The following is a 21,456-nucleotide window of genomic DNA, read 5'->3' on the forward strand; positions in this document are numbered from 1 at the left end:
ACTGGCTTGATTTGAAATTCTCATGCAAAAAAAAAGGAATTAAACAATTTTTTTCATTTATTGTTGTTGGATTAACTTCTACAAAGGATCAAATAATTTCTAAGACTTCACAGGACTTCTCACCAAACTTACTATTAGTATGATATACCAAATTATGAATGAGTAAGGGAATGGAAAAGGAACAATAGAGAGAGAGAGAGAGAAAATAAAAAGGGGAGAGTGTGGAGTGGAGGAGATAGAGGGTTAGGTGATCCTCATTATGCTCATGGCCATATGAAATCCTCTACATGATGTTTTGATGTAGACCCAAATATGTAATTTTACGCTTTTACTTGGTCATATCTTGAAAATATAACAAGTCGAATTTGCATCAGAACTTGGTAAATTGGGTGCACCAAAATACATAAAGTCGGAAAGGGTTATGTTATTAAACATTTGAATATTTGAATTTCCTTGACATGCAATAAATATATTAATTTCATGTATGAATTATACCAAATGACGGAAAACTTAGTTATCACTATTTCATGGTCGAGGTATATTTTCTCAATATATATTTACAAAACTTGAAGATCAAGGGCCAGCCAATGTCATTATGATACGTTGTAAAGTTTAAAAGTAAAATGTCAAACATTACAGAACAGAATAGAATTGAAATAATATATTGCAGTTAAAGGAAAATCGGTCAGTTATAAATAACTATACAAATTTATAAATTTATTAACTCTCCCTGAAAATAACATAATATAACGTAATCAATTCATTTATACAATATACATGTAGTATCGTTAGATAAAGAGTTGGCACGATACACCAGAGTTTGTTTGACAAATAGTCAATCGTTCAACCCCGTTTTCTTCTTGCTCCACACACTTAATATGAAAGAAGGCGTAATGGGGGTGTGGTATGTGACCTGGAAAAAGCACCAGTTTGAAAAAAAAGTTTGCTCGTCTAATTTGTTGTGTTTCAAAGAGATAATATTGCCCCGGGTCACGCAATACCCTAATTAAATCAATTTGCAGGCAGCGTCGAATCAGATAAATGGTCATTAAGGCATCAAGTACCATTTATGATATTTGCATAGGTAATGAGACCCATTTAATGAATCTATGTATAGAGGGAAGCAAAAGAACAGAACGTCACGAATATTTAGCTATTTGTGTCAGTTAGAACAATTCTTTGATATCGAGGGAACTATTCACTGAGTGTTTTTCTTTTCAAGACGTTTTACCTAAATGATGGCCGGAACCTTGAGGAATACGATTTTCTTGGCTGCTATATTGTTCCATCTTAACGTCTGGCAAGCATTTGGAGGTATAAACATTCTTCTTGATAAATGCTGTGTCAAGTCGAATGCTTTGATATTTGTTTTCTTTCTTTCATAGCAAAATTTAAAAGAAAAGTATCTTAAACCGTCCGTTTGTTGAGGCATAAGGAATTTATCATTAACAGATGGAGTCTCTACCTGTCCACCCAGTAAAAGAAGACATAAGTATTGAATATTATTTATTGGTACTAGTTCTTTCTTTCTTTCGTTTTCTTTTATTTATTCATTCATTCATGCTTTATTTATTACAAATGATAGAATAAGGTTGAGGATTGTCCGGTTTGGTTATAAAAACCGCTTTACAACGGAACCCTCTGCCTATACAAACAGACAAACACAGATATAGAACATAAACATGATCAAATATTCGTTAAAACAAATGAAAATTTACTTAAAATATAACGAAAGTTATAATCTATAGAATAAAACCAAACATAATTAATACAAACAAAGGAAGAAGGAATAATAGAACAGAGTTTATGTTTGGGCCAGTTGGAATCCTCGTATAAAAGAATTGATTGAATTGGTGGGAGTTTATTGAATAGGGAGCTTGCTTTATATGAGAAGTTTCTTCTTTTGAATTACGTTTTAGGGAAAGAAATTTCGAGGAGAGAATTTAGTCCACAGTGCGTACAATAGTTAATGGTGTGATGAGAAATGTGCCATTTTTAATAATTCGGGGCCATTAATAATTTTGAATATGGTTAAATATTAGTGATATAATCAACGGATTACCGATTTAGTGTTACAAGAAGTGTGTGTACATTACGGTGTGTTATAAGCCTTGTATAATATTAATTGTAATTTTTGTAGTTTGGATAGATTTCTTTTTGAACAGTTTCCCCATTCCGTACAATAATCGATGAGTGGTAAAATTAAAGCAAAATATAAAGTTATATGAGTTTTATGAGGTATTAAGTGCTTTATGCGGCACATACCTCTAATTGTTGGAGATACTTAACCACTGAGATGTTTTATATGTTCACAGCACGACAGTTATGTGTCACGTATAACCCCAAGACCTATTTTAGTTTTGTTCAGTCAAAATTTAATTTAAATATTCGACCTTCAAAGTTTTTAACATTGCGTTTTTATGACATTCTGTTTATTCTTCATAATCTTCTTTATATCGGTTTGCTGTGCGATTTCTTGTTTCTGCGATCATTTTGTTTTCATGCGAAATGTTACATGTTGTAATTGTCTTTTGGCATTTCCCACCAGTTTTTAAAGGTTTGACTTTGAATGTATGTTTACTCTTGTCTTTCCTTTTATTCTGCATGATTAACAGAACAGATCCAGGAACAAAATATAGAGATTAAAAATTATCTTTCTTTACTTCATTACATTCTAGATGAGCGATTTGAAGAGGCTTACAATAGTCTTGTTGATGACTTAAGTGAAATCATGGTAGATTGGAATGAAACACTGCGGAAACTTCCTGGCTTTGAGTGTTACGAGGATAGACCACTCGGTATACCTGTGAGTACGGCTATGTGTCTTGGTTTGTGCGTGTGTGGATTATACCCCAGTCACATTTTCTCTACGACGCCGTTCGGCGAGTCGAACAGCCATTTTTACGTACGTGGATGAGGGGCATGTGCATTAGAGATTGACTAAGGTAGGTGGGTGAGATGAGGTGCGTTAGTGAGTAGCATAGGTAGGTGAGTGAGTGGAGGTGCGTTAGAGTAGTTTAGGTAGGTGGGGGAGGGGAGGTGTGTTAAAGACTAGCTTAGGTAGGTGAATGAGTGGAGGTGTGTTAGAGAGTAGCGTAGGTGGGTGAGGGGAGGTGCGTTAGAGAGTAGCTTAGGTAGGTTGGTGGGGGCGGGGAAGTGTGTTAGAAAGTAGCTAGAGATTAGCTTAGGTAGGTGGGTGAGGGGAGGTGTGTTACTGAGTAGCTTAGGTAGGTGGGTGAGGGGGTGTGTTAGTGAGTAGCTTAGGTAGGTGGGTGAGGGGAGGTGTGTTAGAGATTAGCTTAGGTAGGTGGGTGAGGGGGTGTGTTACTGAGTAGCTTAGGTAGGTGGGTGAGGGGAGGTGCGTTAGTGAGTAACTTAGGTAGAAGAGGGAAGGTGCGTTAGAAAGTATCTTAAGTACGTGGGTGAGGGAAGGTATATTAGAAAGTAGCTTAGGTAGGTGGGCGAGGGGAGGTGTGTTAGAGAGTAGCTTAGGTAGGTGGGTGAGGGGAGGTGCGTTAGAGTAGTTTAGGTAGGTGGGTGAGGGGTGGTGTGTTAGAGAGTAGCTTAGGTAGGTGGGTGAGGGGAGGTGCGTTAGAGAGTAGCTTAGGTAGGTTCGTGAGGGGAGGTGTGTTTGAAAGTAGCTTTGGTGGGTTGGTGAGGGGAGGTGTGTTAGAAGTAGCTCAGGCATAGAGTTAGAGATTAGCTTAGGTAGGTGGGTGAGTGAGGGTAGGTGCGATAGTGAGTAGATTAGATAGGTGGGTGAGGGGAGGTGCGTTAGTGAGTAGATTAGATAGGTGGGTGAGGGGAGGTGTGTTACTGAGTAGCCTAGGTAGGTGGGTGAGGGGAGGTGCGTTAGTGAGTAGCTTAGGTAGGTGGGTGAGGGGAGGTGTGTAAGAAATTAGCTTAGGTAGGTGGGTGAGGGGGTGTGTTACTGAATAGCTTAGGTAGGTTCGTGAGGGCAGGTGTGTAAGAGAGTAGCTTTGGTAGGTTGGTGAGGGGAGGTGTGTTAGAAAGTAGCTTAGGTGGGTTGGTGAGGGGAGGTGTGTTAGAAGTAGCTTAGGCATAGAGTTAGAGATTAGCTTAGGTAGGTGGGTGAGTGAGGGGAGGTGCGATAGTGAGTAGATTAGATAGGTGGGTGAGGGGAGGTGTGTTAGTGAGTAGCTGAGGTAGGTGGGTGAGGGGAGGTGCGTTAGTGAGTAGCCTTGGTAGGTGGGTGAGGGGAGGTGTGTTAGTGAGTAGCTGAGGTAGGTGGGTGAGGGGAGGTGCGTTAGTGAGTAGCTGAGGTAGGTGGGTGAGGGGAGGTGCGTTAGTGAGTAGCTGAGGTAGGTGGGTGAGGGGAGGTGCGTTAGTGAGTAGATTAGATAGGTGGGTGAGGGGAGGTGCGTTAGTGAGTAGCTGAGGTAGGTGGGTGAGGGGAGGTGCGTTAGTGAGTAGCTGAGGTAGGTGGGTGAGGGGAGGTGCGTTAGTGAGTAGCCTTGGTAGGTGGGTGAGGGGAGGTGTGTTAGTGAGTAGCTTAGGTAGGTGGGTGAGGGGAGGTGTGTTAGTGAGTAGCCTTGGTAGGTGGGTGAGGGGAGGTGCGTTAGTGAGTAGCTTAGGTAGGTGGGTGAGGGGAGGTGTGTTAGTGAGTAGCTTAGGTAGGTGGGTGAGGGGAGGTGTGTTAGTGAGTAACTTAGGAAGAAGAGGAAAGGTGCGTTAGAAAGTAGATTAGGTAGGTGGGTGAGGGAAGGTGTATTACAAAGTAGCTTAGGTAGGTGGGTGAGGGGAAGTGTGTTAGAAAGTAGCTTAGGTATTTGGTTGAGGGGAGTGCGTTAATGAGTAGCTTAGGTAGGTGGGTGAGGGGAGGTGCGTTAGTGAGTAGTTTAGGTAGGTGGGTGAGGGGAGGTGCGTTAGTGAGTAGATTAAATAGGTGGATGAGGGGAGGTGTGTTAGTGAGTAGCTTAGGTAGGTGCGTGAGGGGAGGTGCGTTACTGAGTAGCTTAATAGGTTGATGGATGAGTGGAGGTGTGTTGGTGAGTAGCTTAGGTAGGTGGGTGAGTGGAGGTGCGTTAGTCAGTAGCTTAGGAAGGAGAGTGAGGGGAGGTGCGTTACTGAGTAGCTTAGGTAGGTGAGTGGGGGGAGGTGTGTTAGAGATTAGCTTAGGTAGGTGGGTGAGGGGTGGTGTGTTAGAGATTAGCTTAGGTAGGTGGATGAGTGGAGGTGTGTTAGTGAGTAGCTTAGGTAGGTGGGTGAGGGGAGGTGTGTTAGTGAGTAGCTTAGGTAGGTGGGTGAGGGGAGGTGTGTTAGAAAGTAGATTAGGTAGGTGGATGAGGGGAGGTGCGTTAGTGAGTAGCTTAGGTAGGTGAGTGAGGGGAGGTGCGTTAGTGAGTAGCTTAGGTAGGTGAGGGAGGGAAGGTGCGTTAGTGAGTATCTTAGGTAGGTGGGTGAGGGGAGGTGCATTAGTGGGTAGCTTAGGTAGGTGGGTGAGGGGAGGTGTGTTAGAAAGTAGCTTAGGTAGGTGGATGAGGGGAGGTGCGTTAGAGAGTAATACCATGATCACATTTGTTCTACGGCGGCCGTACGGCGAGTCAAAAACAGCCGTTTTAACATTTTTGTACCAGATAAATATAGGTGGTTTGAATAAAAAATGAATAAAACGGCTGTTTTTGACTCGCCGTACGGCAGCCGTAGAGCAAATGTGACCATGGTATAATTTAGGTAGAAGAGGGAAGGTGCGTGAGAAAGTAGCTTAGGTAGGTGGGTGACGGAAGGTGTACTAGAAAGTAGCTTAGGTGGGTGTGTGTCGAAGTGTGTTATAAAGTAGCTTAGGTATTTGGGTGAGGGGAGTGCGTTAGTGAGTAGCTTAGGTAGGTGAGGGGAGGTGTGTAAGAAAGTACCTTAGGTAGGCGAGTTAGAGATTAGCTTAGGTAGGTGGGTGAATGAGGGGAGGTGCGTTAGGTAGGTGGATGAGCAGAGGTGAGTTAGAGGGTATAACTTACATAAACTTAGGTAGGTTGGTGAGGGGAGGTGTGTTAGAAAGTACCTTAGGTAGGCGAGTTAGAGATTAGCTTAGGTAGGTGGGTGAGTGAGGTGTGTTAGAGAGTACTTAGGTAGGTGAGTGAAGGGATGTGCGTTAGTGACCTTAGGTAGGTGGGTGATGGGAGGTGTGTTACATAGTAGCTTTGGTAGGTGTGTAAGGGGAGGTGCGTTGGTGGGTGACTTTGGTAGGTGGATAAAGTGTTAATATGTGACTTAATTGGGTGGGTAATGGGATGATTAGATAGTCAGTGTTTAAGGTAGATGTGTGATGGGACGGTACATTAGTGTGTGGTGGGTGAGGGAACAAATCGGTATCGGCTGCAGGTAAGTAGATGAGGGGATAATGAGAGTTACTTGTAGACATGAAAGTAGGTAGGTTTAATAAGATTCGCTGATTCTCTTTATCAAAAACTTAACAGTTTGAAATGTTTGTTGTTTCTCTTACTCTGGAAAGAAAATATAGAGTAGCATGCGAAAAGGCAACGAGGTTAAGTGGCACCACGATATTATGATTACGATGATAAAAATACGATTTAACTGATTTCAGAATTCGGGGGCTTAGCGATAACCCTCCCAATTAAAGGTCAAGGAACTGACAAATGATTAGTGGAACTGATTATAGGGGAAAAGGGAATAGATATGGGACTTATACAAATGGGCAATATTGTGACAAGAAGTCTCATGTCTTATCGACATCAATAACATAGTGTTGAGCTGGAATATTGACTAATAAGGAAAATAGAACGCTCATTTGTGCGCGTTCGAACAATTTCTAATGTTATGTTCATTTACAAATAACAAAGAGTGTCATTAATAAACGCATTTGACATATTACTCTATAATATTAGAAAGAAAGTTGTAGCATAACCCCCTTTTATTCTTACAAGAGAAACTGATTAGTATAAGTTTTCATTTTCAAGGCCTTAGGCAGAAATCTGGAATTCCCCTGCACCGTCACAACGCCGTCAAATGAGATTCCTACATCTGGTGAGTATTCGTCTAAATAATAACTCTGCTTTTCTTCTCCAACAAAATACAAATGCAGATCACACGATCGGTGTAACCTAATGAATACATGTACGACTGTCCAATCATAACCAGTCATTGAAATAAATGTTATTATCATGATCATAATTGTAAATTGGAAAGAAAAAAAACTAAGAATAGTCCGAGCCATGAGGAAATGGAATTGTTTAAGGTGACCAAAAAAGTTTTTGAGATAAATTATATTTTTAAAAATTATCACTATTTAAGCAATAATATTTTATTCTATGACAATCATTTGGTGAATAAATCATAATTTCTTCTTTCAAATATTCTAATTTTGAATGTAAATAAAAAAGAAAGAAGAATACACTGGTGTACCTATTATACCCATGGGGAAAATTGAAAAAGATTATATTAACTTAAGCATGAAATGAAAATTATTCAAAGTTGAAAGAGAATATTCATGCATGTTTGAGAAAACAAAAGACATGGAAATATAAGACATATGACATGGAAAAAAATCACCCAAAGTCCAACATTTCTTAAATAATTCGTGAACAGTAAGCTTAAAGGGGAAGTTCACCCTGACGAAAACTTTATTGTAAAAATAGCAAAAAATGATAACAAATATTGGTGAAGGTTTGAGAAAAAAAAAAATTAAAGAAATCTATTAGAATTTCAAGTTTTTGATTTGTGACGTCATAAACGAGCAGCTTCCCCATATATTTATGTAATATAAAATGCATTAATTTCATTTTCTAATGGTTAGTGATAATTCATTTTTTATTTTCTTTTAAGGGGAGGGGGTGAAATCATTATGTTATTGAAATACTGAAGGTGTAGATCATTTTCAATTATCTGAAAAAAAGAAATTTCATTGATTTTTTACTGTACGATATATAGGAAAGCTGCTTGCATATGACGTCACAAATCACATGATTAAAATTCTAATATTTTTTCTTTTTTTGACGGATTTTCCTCAACTTTCGCCAATGTTTATTTTTTTTTTTTTTCTTTTGGTCATTTTTACAATACTTTTGTCAAGGTGAACTTCCCCTATAAAGCCATACTACTAAAATCGATTTGAATTGATTACAATTGAACTAAAGCATCAGCATCCTGCTATGGTATACTTCATATATCTCAAAGAAATATATCACAGTGCGACATTACTGCAGATATATGTGTAGCATTATTTAATGAAATCTTGTCAGTCATCGTCAGTCATAAGATAATAGTTGGAGTTATGTCAGTGCCCACACTAATACAGTACACTTAATATTCTTTCCAGCTAACTTTCAAGAATTTGCCTTTAAAAATCAAAATGTCTTGTGCATAATTCGTACATTTCACACAAGTATTTGTAAATAGCTTTCCATATTCTTTTTATCTCGAGAATACTTTTACCAGATCATGCAGCGTAGTGACTATGGGGAAAATCTTTGAAAAATATTCAAGCGAGCGAAGCAAGGGGGCAATTCTTTGTTCCTTTTTTATACAAAAATTTACTCTGTTAGATTTTGACATTTGTAGAAAATATTTCAAAATTCCAGTCTTGTTCCTTACCTTTTCTTTGTTTTTATCACCCTTTTCCTTGGTCATGGACCGCTTTTTTTTTGGGGGGGGGATCCATGTTCCAACACCCCATCTGTACGCTGGTGACCAGTAAAAGGATTTTTGTTTCAAAACATATGAATCTTTCATATTGATATAATTGATATATACCTGACAGGTCCCACCATTACTATAACAATGATTTTGTTTCAAAAGAACCGAATCTTTAATTTTGATAGACTACTGATAACGATTTTTTCTTTCAGTCCATCGACTACGTCCGGCTGATATCAATGTCATTGGGGCAATGGGAGATTCATTATCGGTGAGTACTTGTAGGAGCGTCTTGAAATAAAAAACCGAATTAACACTGATAAAACAAAGATAAACTGTGTACTTACAGAGATATTACGATATTACTGTCAAGTTGTGCCATCTAGATTTTAGAATAAATCTTTAAGTCAGCACTTCAAACTCTAGAAAAAAAGGTTGAGAAAATCTTAACCAATATCGAGTATGAATGGAACATAAACGTTTGATTGAATACTAAACGAAAAGTTTGTTTGGTAATTATTCACACAAAGATGCCTTTTAAACCACGAAGCATTTAGCGTCATTAAGCTTCAAAATGTTATTTTCCTTAAATAATTATGAATACAAAATCATTTTTTATCGTATTTTCATGAAGAAGAGGTCAATAGTAGCTCAAAGGCTTGATCGAGTATACATTAAAAAAATGATTGTTTTTTTTTCAAAAGAACCTCCAAATTGGATGAAAGTTTCAAAGAAATCATATGTATTTTGAACAATTCTGACACACCGATGTTCATTTGCTACGTAGGTACCAGTAACTTTGTTGTCATGTAAACCTTTATATCACATACCAGGCTGCTAATGGGGCAGGAGCTTGCTTCTTACCGGAATTAGCATATGAATACAGGGGTTTAACATTCAGGTAAGTTGCACCAAACAAAAAGTCTTACCAAAATGAATGTCGTTTTCCAAGAGAAAGTGAAAACTTAGATCCCGCTTTTGATGGTTAAAAACTCCTGTTATCATATTGGGAACTCGGGCACTTATTTTACCGCCCTATTCGGTCTGGATCAGTTGCAAGATGAAAGTTAAATCACCAGACGAATTAATTTCGCTCCATGTGACACTTCTTTACGTTTTATAGAAAATACATCCATATGTAGTTGACTGATACAAGCTGATAGTTTCAGTTTGATGTACGATTTCATTCTGAAATACTTTGATAAGCATCCATTAAACAAACCTGTTGTTAAATAAGTTTTCATTTGATCTTTTGTTCTCGTACACAGTCATGGAGGTGATGAAGGCTTTGAAACTAATCCAACTTTGGCTAGTAAGTGTCAAGAGATTTTCCAACTATTCTATTGCAGTCAGGATGAAAAAAACTTCTAAATTCCTCGTGTTTCCATGATTGAAATATTTCCTCCACGAAGGACCAATGTTTTTCAAATCTTTAATTTCATTATTGTTAGTATTATTATTATTGTTGTCATTATCTTTCTTATTCTCAGCACCACCCATTGACCTATATAGGGCATATTGATCAATTTCGAATACTGAAAAAAAATCTATGAAGGGATATGGGACTTAACTGAATTAATATTGATATTGATCTCCTACGTATGATTATTATTTTATTTCTTTATCATCATCAGATGGTTTTTGTTAAAATCATTATAAATATTGATATCATTATCATCATCATCTACAACAATATCATCATAATTACATCAGTGTCAGTATCATGCTTATGAATTTTATTATCTCGATCCATACAGATATTCTGCGAAAGTTTAACCCTGGTTTGAAGGGATATGGGTCGGAGAAAGGACGCTGGGACTCAGTAGAGGCAGGGATGAATGTTGGCTATCCCGGTGACAAAGCCAAGTAGGAATACTATTTTTTCTTATTTATCGTTCATTTCGTTTCCCACCTGATTAAATTATATCTTCCGTAAAAATAGAGCTACAAGAGGGGTAAGGTATTCGTCAGAAAGGGGTCGACAATCTACACTGTGTGACCTATGACTACTCTCGTCGAGTTTTAATAATGATTAATAAACAAAAATAATTAACGTGATACATAAAACAACAACAAAGCAGCTATAACATTGGAACTGCTATTTGATTGGCTGGAAGTTGTATTGACGTCAAATCTCATCGCGCTGTGTCGAAAACCCGTTGTAGACCATTGATTATATTACTTTTGGTCTACCGGAGTCGATATGATAAGTAAAGATGTTTAGGTTCGGTGTTAACAATATACACAAAAAAAAGAGAGAAGAAATGTTGAATATGAACCAGAGATATGGGACGTCAGCAATATATTTGAATAATTCCAGTATGTGTAGTTCCCATTTCGCAACTCGTCTAAAAAAATCGTCTATTGCCAACTCATTCACTCTTCATATGGTCTACCTTCTAATACCATTCCGCCCATCAACATTTTGTCTAAAATTTATTTGGTCCAATAACCATTTTTTCGAATAATCCCTTCGTCTTCTCCCCAGTTCGTCTATGACCATTTCGTCTAATAACCAGTTTGTGTAATACCAAATTTTCTTTTTTATCTTTTTATTCATTTCGCCCAATTAACACTTAGTCCAATTAAAACCAATTGGTAAATGAACTAAATGATCAATGGACCAAGTAGTTATCGGACGAAATAATGAGTGGTCGAAGTGACAATTAGCAATGTGGATAGTGGACGATTTGATGGTAGACCGAAATGATAGTAGGCGGGTTGGTAATTGGACGAATTGGCACTAGACCAAATGAGAAAAGGTACCATGTATAATACTGAAATGGGCTGACATTTCTCTTTTATTTCTTTTTAGTGACATGCCCCATCAAGCTGACTGGCTGATCCAAAAAATGAAAGCTGATCCTGATATTGATTTTGAGAACGATTGGAAGGTCATTACCCTTTTTATCGGTGGCAATGATTTGTGCGCCTGGTGTAACAATCTTGATTACTACTCCTCAGATAACTACGTCAACTTCATTCACGAGTCGCTTATGATTCTTCATGATGGGGTAAGTTATCCATTTAGGAAAATGATTATAGCACCGATGAGTTTTTGAGAACTCTTTGTACATTATGTCATACAGTAACGATTCACGAGTCATTGAGGCCGGCTCCCCGATCCAATCGGAGGAGAAATCCAAAGGTCACCTGCAAGCATCACTTCATTGTCTTATTCATTATACGATACGATGGTACAGAAGTGTGACGTAAAGTAACCATCAAAATTGACAAAATAATCTTCTCAATTGATCTTTAGATTCACTGTTAGAAAATTTATCCTTAAACTAAAAGAAGTTCCTGCAGCAGAGTCTCGAGAACACCTGTAATCTTACCAGATTGCGTAATCTTACAGGAAATTGGTATTTGGTGTGTGTAATCTTACAAATTTCCTTAAATAAAACACTCTTTTCCCCTTTTTCTAACAGACCTGTTCTGTTAAATTGCAGAAAAATTCCTGTTTCATGAATTTAAAGAATGATTCTGGTATTGCTTTCTTCAAAATCTTCTTTTATTTTTCTGTAAAATCAGGGGTTTTTTAACGGTGTTGTTTAGACTAATGGATTGATGACCAGTAAAAACCACCAGGGGCCACATTGAATTTCATCACATTTCTTCTTCAAATTCATTTTAACTCAAGGTCCCTGATGAATTTTATTAGAAAAGGAGCCACATAAATAACAGGACCAGCATCTTAAATCAGCATCAGAACTTAAGATCCCGCTTTTAATTTGTTTAGCATGATATTAAACCCAATTTTTATAGTGTTATTTATTATTCAAAATTTTCGATTTTCCGTATGTCACGTACGCTGTTAGTATTTCCCTTTTTATTTATTTTCGGTTTTCCCCGTTTTATCAAGTCATACACACATAAACATGTATTACGTATAAAATTTCTTAATTTGATTGCGTTAAGTTATGATCCATTGCTATAGGCCGAGCTATACATTTTAGTGATCATGTATGTAGATATTTTGAGAAGAAAAATGAAATTAATAAAACTCTGAGAAAAAATTCTTCACTACCTTTAGATGCCAAGGACAATCGTTAACGTAGTTGGTCTCTTACAAGTTTATCAAGTGGATATTTTGAGAGGCACAATCTGCGACATATTTCACTGGTAAGATAAGCCTTATACGACTTACAACCTACGGTTTTGTGTGCATGTAGGCCTATTGATGTATTTGGGTGCGGGTGTGTGTGTATGTGTGTGTGTGTAAAGTCCACCGCATACCTTACGACCACGATGCGAATTTTGAACAAATTGCATTTTACCCATTTTCTGAAAATGTGAATAAAAAGTATCATTTCATTTGAGGTTGAAATTACCTGAAAGAATATTAATATAACAATTTTGAATGATTACAATCCTCTTTTTGCTATTTTTTGGGGAAAGGTCAAATTGCTTTCATATCGTAGCCAGTCGTGCGATTGCTATGACTTCATTACGACTAGATATTGTTACGATACTGCAACAAATAACAATGAAAATTGAGTTTTAAATTTGATTTCCTTTTTTCTTATTACAGGAAATATATAGATCACTAAACAAAATATAAATATTAATCTTACATATCTTTAAGTGCTGATTATAATCCAAAGTTATGATCCAGATGATATCCAAATTGGCTGGCGAAAATTCCTTAAGTTAAAGTTCACAATGATGGTGATGATGAAATTGATGTTGAAGCACGATGAATAACAAGAGTCACTGTAACGAGTTGAAATGTCTGTGAAGACGATGTTCATTAACAGTCAATTTCAGCAATCCATGGGTTGAAAAGCGTTCATTAAAACAGGTTGATGGTCTCGATGAGAACTGGGAAATCCTCTCTCAAAGTAACTGCAAACAGTTCACTGATTCATTGGCGTGCAAATAATTACACAGAAGATATATGTTGTATTCCAGTTGGAAATAAACTATGCTCTGACATATAAAGTCTGGCGTGAAACTCTGAGTTCTGATCTGATGTCCTTCAAGAAACTACCAGCTTATTTACAAATTATTCACTATTCTAGAAGCTTCTATATTGTCTACAAAAAAAAGCATTCTACCAATTTCTAGAGCAGTCTAATTTTAGAACATTCTTGAATGACCTCAGTGAAATTAACAATGTAAACAAAATAGCTAATCCTATTGTTCTTTTCACTGCCACTACCGTTTATTCTAAAGCAATCTATTCATAAATTACAAACTTCCTCAGCCTATTAAATAGACATGCCTAACAAAGCCTTACCATAGAGCCTTACTGAGACATTGATATTCTTAATAATTCTATGCTAGGAATATCCTTAAAGAGAAAATAACTAAGTGAATGAATGTAATTGCTCTTACAATTCTACTTATACCTATCAATAATAAATTCAATTTTATTCTAATAAAGATGATAGCGTAGTCACAGATTTAAACATAGGCATACGTATGATGATTTAGAACATTACACGGTAAGATATTCCATGTTTGAATCAAACATTATAGCATTACATTCTACTAAGTTTTATATCAAAATCGGGTCGCAGATCAATCGTAAGGCGTGCGGTAAGGGTGTGCCTGTGTGCACATGTGAGGTTGTTCGTGCGTGCATACATGTATTAATTTTAAATTTTCATATGATTTTTTTTCAGTTAATACTCTTATTTACTACATGAATGACACCGTCCTGTTTTTATAATGCAACCATGCATGTAATTTGTTTATGTTTATTGTCAGTTTAATAATTTTGGTAAATTATGATATAAATTTAAAATCTTGATGGAAAAAATAATGAAGTATTTATATTCTAAGCCTGCTGAATGTTTTCATTTACATGATTTCACAAATTATCCAATGAAACATTAAATATGAATAAAAGCTAACTTATTTGTAAGAAAAATGGAATCACATCATTGATAATTAAGGATGGTAGTCATTCCGAAATAGGGATGTGTATATCCTTAAAATGAGAGAGAATTATGAGCGCACCCATAGTTCTAGAAGAACAGGACCAAGAAATCGACAGCTCTAAATAATATAACTGTGTCTGATAATGTAGTTCTTTCATTAGAAAAAAAAATTCACTGAGTCCGCGGAATAAATCAATGAGATCAATAAGTTACAGAAGAAGTATATGTGTGTTTTTTTCACTTGAAAGGAAAAATCTCTGAATAAGTTTGCTAATTATATAATCAATAAAAAAAATCCTCATCATAATCGAAAGCCAAAATTAACTAAAGAAATCATGCGATACATTTCTGTTGTTTTCCCCCTAAACTGCTACAGGGCGTTTTGTCCTTGTGGAATGTTCTTAACCGACGAAGAGCTAAAACGATTCGAAGATATGAACAAGGAATATCAGGTATGTGGGATCATGGTAGAACTCCTTGATGGGATAAGTGAAGAAAAAAAAATCGCCGTATGACAAGAGTAAAAGTAAATGAATGATCCCGATACAAGAAGTGCTAAGAAATCAATCGCTCAGAAAGTGTTTCAGACAAAAAAATGCCTCCTTCAAAGTGCCACGATTAGACTTTTCTTTATTATATTATCGTCCATGAATTCAATAATTATCTTTTTATATATTGATTTTTTGAAGACAAGAAAATATTATTGATTAGAATCTCAAATCTGGAATTTATTTCAAATGTTTCATAGAGCAGTGGAGACACAATATTGACTGTCTGGTGTCATTACTCTGTGATTGCTATTCATTTCAAATAAAATCTCAAGTTATTAATATAATGAAAATAGTATGCCGTTATATTCGCAAACGATTGATCAATTATTACCATTTCTAGTCTTAGTAAAAAAAAATCATTTCTCACTTACTCGGTAGGTAAAACTTAGGGAAGATATTAACAGCGGGCAGTATGACGACAAAGATGATTTTACGGTGGTTTTGCAACCATTCCTTCACGAGACATCAGTGCCTTTTACAGAGGTAAGTGAAAATAAAGCCCGGTTCTAGAAGGAGCTTCGGGGACTGAAGAACCCCCCTCCCCCCCAAAACCGCTAAACCCCCCTTAGTATTTTCGACTATTTTATTAATGCCATCAAATACTCTAAAATCAAAACTTTTACTATTCAAATACATTTTTTTCGCTCACATCTAAATGCACAATACAATGCTCTCTTTTAAACTGCGAGTATAGCAAGCCAGTGATCCCCTGCGATACAACAGAATACCAAAAACTTTTTTTTTCAAATTTACCTCCCTACTTTAACCAACATGAATAATATTGCCGTTTTACTATAGATTTTCTCTACTTTTGTAAAAATCGCTCCCTCTGATATTTTTATATATTGAGGATATTTTTTTAACACTATATTTTTTGCACAATAAAGAGACCCTCCAAATCATGAAAAAATTTTATGTTTAATAATATTTTAGTGTAAAGTATACTGCTTTTATAATGCTTTTGCAATGATTTTTCAGGTATTTGTTTATGCATTGATTACTATATTTTCAAGTTGTCAAAATTATTGGGGAGCGAATCGATGTTTTTCCCTCCCTCCCTAGGATTATAGAGGGCAACGATCATTAGGGTAATGGTCTTTTGCAACCTAGGTTTATGTTGAGTATCCCTCGACCTCCATGGATCCCTCCGTCTTAGATCTTTATAATGTTTATGATAATTTGCTTACATATTTTGTATAAAACTATGTTTTACTTAATTACAAAATTTGTGACATCTGTATGAATTTTATACCTTTGTTGGAAATCACAAATAAAAATTGAAAATGAAACTGGAACTGTATGTGTTCACCAATCCTAGCGCTCGTATTGTCTATGTAATGAGATACATAATCCCGTTCAAGAGGAATACATGGCACTAAAATCATTCCGTTTCCAAGTCAATGTACACCAAATATTTTTTTCCTCGCGCTGTGAGCTTTTATTATTTTCATGACATACGCCTCTTTTTTCTGAAATAGCTTGATCCCCACCTATTTTTTCTTTCAGTTATGTAAACAAAAATATAGCTCGCGCGGCGCATCGCATTCTTTGATTAGTGAAATACGTATATAATGTATAGTGTTAACTGTTAAGTCTTCATCAGGTCCGTGTTATCTGTGATTGTGTTATCCTATGACCAACTTGCTTCTTTGTTTTTTTACATTTTAAATGGTGACAAAGTTTAGTTTTGAAAGATAAATTAGGTATCCCGAATGTGTTTTGATCGTCTCCTTCATTTTTCGTTTCATTTTTTTTATGACGACCTTTACATAGTCAAATCTATATACATAAAGTTTCTATTTTCAAATCACAACACAACTTACGTCTGTTATCGATGATAACTGCCAAGGCAGAAACCTGTCGATTATCACAAAAATATGTCGTGTTTGTGCAGTCTTGCTATCCCTGAATAAAACAAAAATATGACCATTGGTTATTATTTATGGACGAATCCAATATTCTAAAGAAAATACATTGCTGTCGGCAGCTTGCTTCGTTCGGCGATAGAAATAGCAATGATTTGGAAGGCAAAGAAAGTGCAAAAACACACATATGCAGCTGAAATATCGATCAACTGTTGTTTTATGATGATCCAAAGTACTATCAAACAGACACTAACATTGGGTGTTTTCTGGAAAGCGGAGAAATGCATCACGCAAGATGCGCAAATTATTACACAAGAGGTCAAAGAGGCCTTTGAGAGCAAATTATTAGTTTAATCGCCGGGAGGAAAAATAATGTTTTGGAGATCAATCAAAGTGCTAGATTTAGCTAATATTTGGCCGGAATATTGATGGAAATATATATATATAAATTTTATATTTCATATCTCACATCACTTATTCTTTCTCTGATATTACTCTAATTTTATCTACATAAGGTCTTAATTTGACTTTATTTATCTGTATTTTCTAGATGATTTCTGATTTTCATTTTTTTTTATCTACCCTGCAGGATGGAGATCCAGATTTTTCATACTTTGCCCCAGACTGTTTTCATTTCAGCGCCAAGGGTCATGCGCAGAGTGGAATAGAATTGTGGAATAACATGGTAATATAATTACATCAATCAAGAAAGAAATAACTCTCGTAAAATATTTCTAGTCTGTTTAATCTCAAAACATATTATGATCCTATGATAACACATATTGTATAATAGTCTAAAAGCTTTACAGATATTTAATCTTTTACAATGTCCTTACCACTAGCTTACATACGGGGCATGCATGGGACTCCTAAAAGTTTCACGACCAAGGTGAAAAGGACAACAAGAAAGATATAGAAAGGAATAGGGTTGAAATATGATATCTTTTTTTTACTATAACGTCAAAATCTATCACAAAATTAGATTTTTGTGTACAATTGTCAATTTTTTTCCTAAATACCTTGCCTACATTCCCCCTGAAAACATTCTGCTCGTTACGCTATCTGTCATCGCTACTTTGGCAAGGCTACGTGATTGTTAAGATGAAAAAGTACATTTTTTTAAATTTCTAAACGACAAACAAATTCGTAAAAGATTGACTAAACATAAATATTAGTTTATACTTACGAAAATTAAGGAATCGACTTAAAAAATGTTTAAGTATAATCATGTTATAGTTATATAAATCGTTGTAACATAATTTGTGCTCATTATTTATCACAAACAGTGTTTAACTGGTAAGCGCTTGTTCCACAATATCGAACTTGCATTTTTCGTTGCATTTTCAGATTGAACCTGTCGGACAGAAACGAGAGGAATGGAATCCCTCTATGACAAACATCTCATGCCCAACTGAGGTAACTTAGCTATATAGAATAGCTTTTTCTCTCACTTGGGTAGGGGTAGAAGCTGGGCGGGGGTGGCGAGGGTGGGGGGGGGGTCTTGTTCGTGTCACTGTTATTATGGACCGTTTTCCTTGTGACTGGAGAAGGATGTAATTCATACATGTATAGTATCAACTTGAAGTGAATACTACTGTTTGATATTGATGGCGTGTGATAGGCCCTAATATGTTTTTCAGATGCGAAATCATCTTCATGTTTTTATCTTATTTCAATATGCACCAATACAGCCTCCCCCAATTTTATTAATAATGATAATGATTATGTATGATGATGCACTGACTGTTCATTTTTTCTACAAATTGAGTAAGAAGACAAATGAAATTCGTGAAAAATTATGAAGTAACTCGCATACTCATTCTGGTTGTGGTTAGCCTAATTTTATTTTAGTTTCAGGACTAGGATGCTAATAATCCAATTCTATATACATAATATAAATTCTGAAAATAATCTCAAGTTTGACGAGAAACCTCGTCAGACTTGGCTCTTAATACAATTTCTATATAAAAAATGATTAGCTTTTTGTCAAATAAATTGAATTTCTATTACATAAAAGGCAAGGTTCTTATTTTTTAAGAGGATCGTCTGAAAAGGTTTATCTTTTCAAAAGTTTTTGTTTTGTGTGTGGGCATGCAAGTCAATCTATCTTTACTTTTCGTTTCGTCTTGCATTTTAGGAGTTCCCTTACATCTACACAAACTTGAACAGCAAACCAGAATATTGGGATCCAACGCAACCCGCCCCTACAACCGAGGGTAGTGCCAGTATCTTACGAATCTCTCGTGTTTTTGTTTTCTCTCTCTCGTGTGTTGTAGCTTTACTCGGGAAATAAAAATCGATTTTCCGCCTTATTGGCATCTATAAAATATCGCGGAGTAATATTTTGAGCACAATTTATCTCTCATAAGTGGGATTGTGATTATCAATGTATTATAGAAAATGTGAGCAGTAGGCTTTTATGGCATTTCCTATTAATAGCCACAGTACAATGCAAACTCAAAGAGGGATAACTCTTTTCAAGATATCTTTTCAAGATATTTTTTAAGCATGTAAACCTCTGGTTTGAGTAAGATTTGTTTCTAAACTCATCGACTATTATGTGTGAAATGTGATTAATCCATCAAGTGCTGTACCAGTGAGCATGCATCAAAATAACAGCTTAGGCCTATAGTGCCCCCTTGTTGCAATTAATTACGTTCGTAACATATATGAAAAAGGTTTTGCTAGAAATATCCGAACAAACTGTTAATCTTCATGGATATCACCATTTCAAAATAGGGTTACAGTCGGAAACGATGAACATTTTTTTTCTCAGATTGAGCTTTCAGACTCTTCAAAGATATGAAGAGTCAGGAAACGTGTAAAGGTGTCACTATCAAAATATATACCAGAAATACGGTAGTGTTTCATAAAGACTTTTTTTTATGATAACAGATGCACAAATTCTATAAGTTTACTATCAGCGAATCACACTAGAATTAAATAGTTTTTTTTAATTTGTTATTCTAAGTAAGTTTTTGTTAGTTTATAGTGTTTTTGTTAGTTTAAAGTGTTTTGTTGATCGATCCCAGATCCCGTCAAAAATCTGTGTCGTGGAGCCCCGAATGACCATTGAGACTAATTTTTCCTCATTTTTATGTACTCGCTCATATGCATAATTGGGGGCGATCCCTTGATCCTCAGCAAGGAAAGTGCATGAGTCAATAAAGTTTATTAAAAATAATTATTTTTCTTATTGCTCAGGTGGATGTTTCAAGAAAGTTTTCAGCACTGAGCCACTGACTAAATTGTCAGTGCTGACAATTTCAGTGAAATCTGTGGTTTTGATTGGCTGACAGGCACTGGCTCTGACTGTTGCTATAGTAATTGTCGGAGAAAGACAACTTGTCAGTGGTGACAACTTTCATGAAACGGTCCCCATATATGATTCTTTAAAAAGTTATATGATATTTTAAGAAAATAAGATTTAGAGGATTTTTTCAGTGTGTTTATTTCTTTCATAAAACTATGCAATTATTTGTATATTACAAATCATATAGGCCTACATGGTATGCCTACCTTGTTTATTTCTTGAACAATAATTCTTTGGCGTAGAAATTCATGGAATGTATATATCGAGAACAGAAAAAAAATATTTTGTAAATGATCACTTTGTCGAGGTATTTTTTCTCTTTGGTTGCTTTATTTGCATATGAGAGATTGAAGGGAGAGAGAGGGAGGGGATAGGGTGAGTAGAAAGGGAGAGGTGGGCTTGGGGAAATTTTATGAGCGTGTGTGTGTGTATTTGAGTTTTGTCAGACGTGTATCAATCAGATATGATTATTTACGTCTGGGACCGACCTTTGACGTCACCATCCGAAAGACGTGACCAGGGCTCGAACCTCTGCATCAATTTGTAACTTCCCCAAAGCTTTGATTACAGGCGCACGCCACAACGCCCAGTTATGAGCGATTACGCATCTATACTTTAATATAGAATAATATCATTTGCAACTGGTTAAGCTTTAGAAAGGGGAGGAGCTAGAGAGTAAAACGGGGTATATAGCAGGAAATGATATCTGCCCTGTATCGGGCGAAGGGGAGAAAGGAGAAGGGAGTGTGAGAGAGTGAAATTATGTGTTGCTCGCAATGACGAGTATACTAAAAACACTAGGAATGATTTGTTTCATGGTTTAGGCTGAGGCTGGACAACCTATCATGCGAAGGAGCTGTACAAAAATGAATGAAAACATGAGTGAATGAATAAATTATCTAGCGATAAAAAGCAGTCGGTATAACTAGCCTCGGAATTACCGCCATATCTTGAAACAGGGAACTCACATGCAGTTTTCTTTTAAATTTTCTTTGTCATTTATGTCTTTTCACAGAAATGTAGATAAAGATTTGTTTTGGGATTTGTTTACGAAATTCCAGGTGCAAAATTATGTTAAGGCATAATTTATCTGTCAGTTGAAATCAAAATTACTCAACAAATGGTGAAGCTTAAACTTTTTTCATTAATCAATATTTCTTTGAGCAGAATGGGTTGTGTTTCCAGATATATACATGTACATGTATACACTACTTTACTTATATGTAGGG

General features: G+C 36.0%; 1 protein-coding gene across 1 annotated transcript; it reads left to right on the forward strand.

The window, feature by feature from the left end:
- The first annotated feature begins 1,162 nt into the window (after window positions 1-1,162).
- Window positions 1,163-20,521, forward strand: LOC121419107 (phospholipase B1, membrane-associated-like). The gene is made up of 14 exons (XM_041613422.1): window positions 1,163-1,314; window positions 2,679-2,806; window positions 6,936-7,002; window positions 8,823-8,881; window positions 9,444-9,511; window positions 9,879-9,922; window positions 10,368-10,476; window positions 11,426-11,624; window positions 12,647-12,735; window positions 14,875-14,950; window positions 15,428-15,532; window positions 17,504-17,599; window positions 18,262-18,330; window positions 19,052-20,521. The coding sequence occupies exons 1-14, from the start codon at window positions 1,236-1,238 to the stop codon at window positions 19,205-19,207; spliced, it is 1,344 nt and encodes a 447-aa protein (XP_041469356.1). The 5' UTR covers window positions 1,163-1,235; the 3' UTR covers window positions 19,208-20,521.
- The last annotated feature ends 935 nt before the right edge of the window (window positions 20,522-21,456 follow it).

This window comes from Lytechinus variegatus, chromosome 7 (genome assembly GCF_018143015.1).
Source record: "Lytechinus variegatus isolate NC3 chromosome 7, Lvar_3.0, whole genome shotgun sequence".
NCBI lineage: Eukaryota > Metazoa > Echinodermata > Echinoidea > Temnopleuroida > Toxopneustidae > Lytechinus > Lytechinus variegatus.